This window comes from Bidens hawaiensis, unplaced genomic scaffold, assembly GCF_021521415.1.
Source record: "Bidens hawaiensis isolate Kalapana, Puna unplaced genomic scaffold, B.hawaiensis_p1.1 tig00009577_1, whole genome shotgun sequence".
In the NCBI taxonomy this organism is placed as follows: Eukaryota; Viridiplantae; Streptophyta; class Magnoliopsida; order Asterales; family Asteraceae; genus Bidens; species Bidens hawaiensis.
The window spans coordinates 962,749-971,499 of record NW_027491716.1 but is presented as its reverse complement, the minus strand read 5'-3'; the positions used below and the strand labels follow the sequence as shown (position 1 = coordinate 971,499).

The 8,751-nt window shown below is 35.3% G+C and overlaps 1 protein-coding gene across 1 annotated transcript; it reads right to left on the bottom strand.

Moving 5' to 3' along the window:
- Window positions 1-2,808: 2,808 nt before the first annotated feature.
- LOC143533002 (uncharacterized) lies at window positions 2,809-3,666 on the bottom strand. The gene is made up of 2 exons (XM_077027894.1): window positions 3,339-3,666; window positions 2,809-3,269 (listed from the first exon to the last, which is right to left on the bottom strand). Exons 1-2 carry the CDS (start codon window positions 3,664-3,666, stop codon window positions 2,809-2,811), a joined length of 789 nt encoding a protein of 262 aa, XP_076884009.1.
- Between the last annotated feature and the right edge of the window lie 5,085 nt (window positions 3,667-8,751).

Here is an 8,751-nt window from a genome sequence, read left to right as displayed (position 1 = left end):
CAAATCTTCGTACCGGTATTTAAGGTAAAATTCGGGAAATACTGGTACCGTACCGTACCGGTACCAGTACCGTACCGGTCCCAAAAACTCAAAAACTTGGTACCGATTCGGTACCGGTACCGGTACCAATCGGTATCGTACCGATTTTTGCTAATCCCTAGGTAAAATGCATGAGAAACCTACATTTACAAATAAAATAATCTGATAGCTTGAGAAAATTTAGTCAAGAGACATCTTTTGAAGGTTTCGTTTATATATATTTAAGATACATTAACAATAGTTTTTTTTTCTATCTAAAATAAAATTTCACAAATTCTTACGTTTGCAAGATTTCAAATTTATTATTTTATTAAAACAAATATTGTACAGTCATCGGATCATATAGATTCTTATATTATATAATTCTTCTTCTTTAAAATACCAATTGCCATAAATTATACTCCGTACAAATAATTTATAACTAGAACATTACCATTAGAACGGTGTGGTATCATCTTGCGTAAAAAAAGGTATTATTAGGCTTATTATATGTTTTGGTTTAAAACTTTAAATAACAATAACTAGTTAAAACGTCACATCACTTTCATGTAGGCAGAGATGCATTAATCAGCCAACCATTAGTTTGAACGTTGTTGGTTAACTATTTTAACTACTAGTTATGATGGTGAAGGAAATTAAAAAAAAAATACAAAAACAAAAAAGTTTGATTAGTATTTAGTTGTTCGTGGGTGGTCCCACGTCCATATGTTATAGATCTCATTACCACATCAACAAACCTCCAATAGCACCGGCCTCTTAATGTGTTGGCGTTATGGTTGCCGTTAAGGGGATGATGTGACAGCTAAAACGTCGACGCTAATCAACCACAACGACCAGCTTTAAGATTAATTATTCATTTAGGATTAAAATACCGGAAAACTCTTTGACAATCACTGTATAATGTGGATTTCTTTTGATATATTTCATGTTTCGAAACTATCGTTTATTTACTATGTTGTTCCCTTTCTGTTTTGCTTAAAAGTTAAAAGTGGGTTTGTTGGAGATTTGAATGCTATTGAATTTTTGTATGTATGAATTATGAATATAATATATAAACGAGAAAAGTGAATACAGTACTGTTAGTCGTCTAACCTTAAATGCAAAACCCATTAAAACTACATAGTTTTGAATAAAACCTTAATATTATTTTTTTAGAAAATCCCTAAAAATATGCCCATGCTTTTGAGTTCATTCATCCCCTATGGAATGCCTTCTTTCTCCTCACTCACATATTGATAAGGTGAACTCCATAACCAATTATATCTTTTAATTGGACAACCAGTTCCATTTGTTTAAAATTTTTAAATATGTTTTCCTTTTTCCTGTTTCAACTTAATTTATTTAAAATTTTAAATTATGTTTTGTTGATAATTTGTTTCCATTAAAATACAAAACATTGTAAGAACAAGTTTACTGAACTACGATTTAGGTGATTAAGATCAATTGGTCACTTTCTTAGATTAGGAAAATAATCAATTGCTTCAATTTTAGGTATATGCATTGCTGTGCAGGGATGAACAAACACACAAAATTGTTGGGTTCGTTATGCAATTGGTCTTGTAATAAAAAAAGATTTATTTGGTTTGACTTCAAGGATATCAAGTTCACTTTATGAGCATGTGACGAAGAAGAAGCATTGCACGTGAGATGAACAAATTAATTCAAAGGGACATGTTTTTTTTATTTTTCAGTTTTTTGCAATGTTGTTGAGATCAGATTGGACCGGTTTGACTGGGATTCGGTTCATTGGCCAGTCCAATTCTATGTAGTCGCTCGGCTCTCAAAGAACCGGCTGGTCCGAGCCGGAACCTTGGGCCGGTTGAACCGGTTTATTATGAAAAAAAACGTATTTTTTTTATTTGAAAAATCTTTTTTTCAGCCATACTCATTATTTTTTACCAAAGTTGTTCGGGCGGTCAGACCAGTTGAACCAGTGAACCAATTGCCCATCTTGTTCGTTGTCCGATTCGGTTATAAAAACATTGGCTTTTAGGGATTTTTTTTAGTGATTTTCTAACTAAAAAGAAACAAGTTTAGGATTTTAATCAAAACTACACAGTTTTTTAATTGATTTTCATATAAAATTAAATTTGGTAGTAGCATCGCATTCATTTTCCCAATATAGATTAGTCATTAGTAGTGTCGTTGAATACCTAACTAGCTAGTTTTGAGAAGAAAAATATTAGTTGAACATTATCTGTTCAATATGCTCGTACATCTGTTTTCTTAATTTGTAAGAAGTTTTGAGAAGAAAAATATTACAAGCAAGCCTTCCATAAGAAGGTTGTATGTGTCCTTACTACAACTTATTATTTTTATTTTTAAAGCACCATGTGCAAACGTATTTAAAACACAATGGTTAAAAAGGTACCAAAGATTTATTGATTTTTCTTCATTTGAATATATGTATATAGCGACGTCTTTCCAAAGCATTACGCACCACGCTTATAATGGAGTGTCTAACCCTAAGCAGGCCGGTGTGTATAATTGCAATGGTGCGTCTAAAATTACAACATGTGTCTAGTGCTGTTTGCAGTCTACGGATCACATCTGCAGTCATCTGTAGCAGAAGAGGTGGACCAAACCTCTGCAGTCTGCAAGAAGAAGACTATTTGTTTTTTAACGTCTGCAGACTGCTAAAATAAAACAGAATTATTTAAATAAGCTAAAATTTAAATAAAAAAGTCATTCAATATCGAAATTTAAATAATAGTCAAACAACAGTGCAATAATAGTCATAAAACAACAAGAACATTTTTTTCAAATAATCTATTCAGTACTTTGCATTAACTGCTCCGCGATTTCATCTCGTAACTGCGTCATATATTCACGATCTAATGCAGTGCCTTGCGCTTCAACCTCGTCTTTATCAGCAACGTGCACATGAGTATTTCTGAATGGCACATCGGATTGATCGTATTGTTCAAACAACTCATCGCTCAAACCTTCTTTCCTAATAAAATTATGTAGCGCGAAACATGCAACTGTAAGGTTCCTATGTGTCTCCAACGAAAATGGTGTCATCCTCTTCAATATAGGGAATCGTGCTTCTAGGACACCGAAAGCACGCTCAATGACGTTTCGAAGTTTTGCATGTGCATGGTTAAATTTTTCTTTATTTGTCAATGCACGTCTCCGACAAAAATCTCCAAGCCAATACCTCACATTATGGTATGGAGCCATAAATCTTTGCGTGTGTGCATACGCAACATCATAAAGATAATATTTCTCTGTAAAGGTATACAAGTTAATTAGATTATTAAACTAAGATAGAAATATCTAACAAACAATAAACATACCTGGTGGTGGAAATGGGAATGACACATGTGGATCTGAAAATGCCTCTAATAATATTCTAGAATCATGTGCTACCCCTTCCCAGCCGGCCACGATGAAGGTAAAAATCACGTTGAAGTCACAAATTGCTAATACGTTTTGATAACAATCCCCTTTTCCCCTCCCTCTATATAAATCTTGTTTCTTAATAGGGACAACAACATGTACCAAGGTTCCGTTTAGTGCACCAACCGCTCCTCTAAAAACCCATTGTAGCCTCTTATTATGTCCCAGAATATTTGGATTCAGATTGAAAGAAGTTGGTACTATCATATCTTTGGCGAAAACCATCATTTTATCCAACACCTCATAAAAAAATTATGAATTTTTTGCTTTGAGTGTTGAAATCTACGCTTGATAACTACGTAACGTTGATTATGATCGATTATCATAAAAAACATAGCCATCTTCTCCTCGACCGATACATGTTTACTATCATTTAACGAATAATTTGTCCTAAAAAGTGCACATAGTCGGACAAATGATTCACGAGACATACGTAGCAATTCATTGCATTGTTTGGGATTTCCTTTCAATAAGTCTAACGTGTATTCATGTCTCATTATAGCCGAATCATTGTCTCGCATTCGTTTCAAACCTATCATCCAAAAAAGCGGATATACAAGTACATAAGAATTACTATAAGTAATTTCTTATCGCGATACATTATGATCCTATAATAATAAAACATAAACAACCATTAAAAATAAACATCGATTAAACATCAACAACAACAATTAACATAGACATCAAAATAACCATTCTAATACAAATGTCACACCCCGACCAAAGGCGGCGGAACATGCCGAGGTGTAACGATTGTCCATAAGCACATGACACTAATTAAAGTGACAGTATTTAATAAACTCATTTCATTTCACAACATCGAAAATGTCACATAACAATTATCCATAAAATAACCATAAACAAGATATCACAAAATATGGCAAATTGATATTGTTCATTTTTACTAATATCCTAAGGTCTTTGATGTCGTTTTCTTCACAATCATAAATCAACCAAGATGCAAACCTGCAACATTTCATAAAATAAAGTTTGTCAACACAAAGGCCGGTGAGCAATTCATAAGTTTAATCATATTAGTATATAATAAAGATAGCCACAAAACTTGCATACGAAACGATAAATAAAAGTGGTAATTTGGATAAATAGATATCGCTAAACACATTAGCGACACCTAGCTATAAGGGGATGCCAAATAGTCTAGGATTTTATAGTTATCGTTAATTGCATTACGTTAACGACACCTTTCTATAAGGGGATGCCAAATAGTCTAGGATTTTATAGTTCCACCAACCAAAAGCGATAAACACATAGGCATATAAGCATAGAACACCAAATCGAGCAATTATTTAGGTAAAGTATACAACTACGTTTGTGGTTTAAGATTCAAATATAAAGCATTTTGTTGAATAAGTATGAAATGTCACCCCCAAAATAAAAGATGGAAAATGGGGTATGAAGTACTCACCTTCAAGTAGTAAACTTGAAAGATGATAATTTGGAGATTTGTCGGAACGACGAGTTTAACGCACAATGCCTAAAAAGAAAAGAAGTCTTGAATTTAGAAAGGTTGTCTTGAAGGTCTTTAAACAAAATAAATGTTGAGAAATGTAAATAATTAAAGTTCAAGGTTTAAAATGTGACTATTTAAGAATTTATAATAATAACCCTTTAAAAATGTAAGTTTGCTCGAAACCGGGTTAAAGTATCTAACCTTAATATTTACTCAACCTTTGTTAAGTAATAAGGTGGGTAAAATGCAAGAATGCAAATCCCTTTGGAATAAAGATACTAAAACGGGTTTTTTTTTATCGAGTGTTCGGGTTGTCGGTTCGGGTCTTGATAATTGGTTAAACCCAAAGTCAACTTTCCAAAATATTGAATGTTATGAGATAACTCAATAAAATTTAATAAGACTTAACAAAGTATGTAGTTCCATTGTTTTAGAACTAACAACGCACGTTAAGCGAGTGTTCGGTTTTGTCGGTCCAAATTTTGTTATGAGATTCAAGTTGGATCCAACATTTCCAAGTACTTAAGAAAATATTTAAAAATCAATTTGTAACTATTTTTAAAGAAATATACAAGTCTTGATGGCTAAAAAAAAACACACTTGTGTGTCTTACGCGAGCAAGAATCGGCTTGGTTCGGTTTCCATCTTACAACAAGTTCATAGATGGTTTCCACATGCCCAAACACTAAATAACTTGTATAATAATGTACAAATAAAAAAATACCAAAAGTTAACAATAAAGTCTTTAAACAAAAGTTCGATTTTCGGTTCGGATCGTGTTTCGGGTTAAGACCGAGGTAAGATTCTACAAACCCATAACCATAGAATTTGTAAAAATGATTTTAGAAACTTAGATCTAACACTAAGTATGTTTAAACAAACAAAACTAGTAACAAAGTTCGGTTTACGGTCTAGAGCTATTTACGGTTAAACCGAAGCATAGACTCTTAAAAACCCATAACCATGGAACTTGTAAACATGACCAACAAACTAAAATAAGCAAGATTAATATGTATGAACAAGTTATATAGATGTATATATATCAAGGACACGAAGTCCTCCATGAAGCCTTGCCTTATGGGGTCCGAAACCTCACCGACCGGAATCGGAGAAGTAACTACCAAAGGTAAACAAGGGGTGTATATTATATATATGTTGCACAACCATAAACAAGTATTAATAAGGCTACATAAACTAATTAAGATGAAAGACCAAAATCCTTCAAGAACACTTAAGAAGATAACCTTGAATCTTTGATGTTTGAGAGAGTTTTTTTTTGGAGCTGTAGCAAGGGAAAATGAAGAGGAAAGGTGGTGTATATATAGGGTAATGTTGGTGGTCAAATATGGGTGTGAGAAACAAGAGTTTTCATGCAAAATGGATCAAGACAAAAACATAAAACAACAAAAAAATAAATAAATAAATAAATAATAAATAAATAAATAAATAAAAATAAAAATAGGATGTTTTCAAGACCCAACAAGTGTGAAACAATATTGTAACATAAATCCATTATTTTGATTATAACATAAGCTTCGGTTTACAAATCGGGTCGGTTTACATAATAAATAAATACAAAAACGAATACAAACAAGACCCGAAATTGACGAATGTCACAACAAAGAATCAAACCAAAACATAATAAATATTCAAGAAGCTTACCTTGACAAAGAAGGTGGAGGACGGCGCAGCGGCGGCGCGACGGTGGAGCAGCGGTGGCAGCGTGACACTAGAGCAGCAGCGGCGCGACATTGGAGTTGCGGCGGCGGAGGTCGCCTAGGTGGAGGTGGGGGAGGAGATGAAGGGGAGATGGTAGGGGAGGAGAAGGTAGAATGAAAGGGGCTAGGGTTTGGAACAAAATAAAAGATGCAGAAGATATGAAAAAAGGTTGGTCCATGTCTTCAAGGCTAAAGGTCTGCGTGTTATTTGCACGACGCAGACATAAGAGGTCTGAAGATCTTCTCACAAAAAACAAACACAATCTTAAGTTACCCATATTTTATACATGAGCGAACTATAGGTTTTATAAACTTATAATGATGCAACAAAATCACTACAACGCTGTTTCGAATTTAAAAACCACTTTAGTCATATTTTACATATGAGAGAACGAATACGCTTACACCCAAAAATACATGTGTTGAGTCCCAGATCCTTAATACACGTTGGACATGCTTTCCACTTTGTACATGAGTCCCATTAAATAATAATGAACTAAACGAAACACTTTGGGGTCTTTCCATCCTATTGTAGTTAGTGGTTGAAATCTTTTTCTCATGTCATTTTCACAACATGGATGATGCTGCTGCTCTACCGTTTTGCGTTTCATGGTATTACTCTTCCTAATGAAGGTCCTACTTTATCCCATCTTTTTTATGCGGATGATGCTATGATTATGGGAGAGTGGTCTTCTTTTAATTTTGATAACTTGAAACGTATTCTTCGCATATTTTACTTGTGTTCGGGGCTAAAGATTAATCTCCATAAATCAGTGTTATTTGGAGTAGGTGTAGAAGATGGTGAGATTGATATCCAAGCTGGTTTCATGGGTTGTAAGCCGGGTAGAATCCCGTTTTCTTATCTAGGGATTATGGTTGGCGCTAACATGAATAGGGTGGTTAATTGGGAACCGGTTGTGTCCAAGTTCAAGAAGAGGCTTTCTAAATGGAAAGTTAATTCGTTATCTATTGCCGGTCGGTTAACCCTTATTAAATCGGTGCTGGTTAGTCTTCCCACTTATTATTTTTCGCTTTTTAAGGCACTCAAGAAGGTTATCAATGATTTAGAAGCTTTGATGAGAAGGTTCTTATGGGGTGGTTCGGGTGAAGTGAGGAAGATGTCATGGGTGGCTTGGGAGGTAGTCACCAAACCTATAAAAGAAGGGGGTTTAGGTATCGCTCGTTTAGAGGTTAATAATCAAGCGCTGATTACTAAATGGCTTGGGAGATTTCTAAATGATCATCACGCGATGTGGAGAAGAGTATTGTTGTCTATTCACGGGCCCTCGCGCTGTTGGGGGCTTGCTCCGGTTAATAATGGGGTTCCCGGGGTTTGGAAGAATTGGGTCATGTTTTGGAACAAATTTAAGGTTGATGGTGTGGGTTTTAATAGAGTGATCCGGGCCACAGTTGGGAATGGTCGCCAAGTTCGGTTTTGGATGGATTTGTGGTTGGGTTCGGCGCCGATTATGGACAAGTATCCGTCCTTATATGCGGTAGAAAAACATAAAAATGTCTTGTTAGCAGATCGGTTGGTGGTCACTGGTTCCTCTCATCGCATTGTGTGGGATTGGCTTAGAGCTCCTTGCTCCCAACAGGAGGTGATCGAGAAGCAAGAGTTGGAAGATCTCCTTCAAGAGGTGGTGATGGTTGACCGTGAAGATTCATGGTCTTGGGCGGTTGGTAGCTGCAAAGAGTTCGAGGTTTCGTCGATTAAAAGATGGATGGTGCGGTCTGTTGTGGATGCTGGGAGTTTCGGTTTTCAATGGAGCGATTGGGTCCTGAAAAAATGTAATATTTTTATGTGGAGGGCCGTTCTGGATAGTCTTCCAACCAAGGAGGCTTTAGCTAGACGTCATTTGCATTGTGATGATCATAGGTGCGCTTTATGTGAGAGTAATGAGGAATCGCTCGAGCACTTGTTAACCGGGTGTTTCATTTCTATGGCCGTTTGGAATGCGATTGGTTCATGGTGCAACATCCCTAGATCTTTTGTTTTCCATGTCAATGATTTGGTGGAAGTGCATAAGGTTAGTGGTGCGACGGGGAACAAGAGATCGATTATTCATGGCATTGTCATCATTACTTGTTGGAGGATTTGGCGGGCTAGGAATGAAAAGA

What these genes read in the sequence shown, in the direction of transcription:
- LOC143533002 (XM_077027894.1), bottom strand. Translation starts at nt 3,666, where the DNA reads ATGGTTTTCGCCAAAGATATGATAGTACCAACTTCTTTCAATCTGAAT. An exon ending in ATTCCCATTTCCACCACCAG is followed by an intron (nt 3,270 to 3,338) that starts GTATGTTTATTG and finishes ATACCTTTACAG; the next exon opens with AGAAATATTATCTTTATGAT.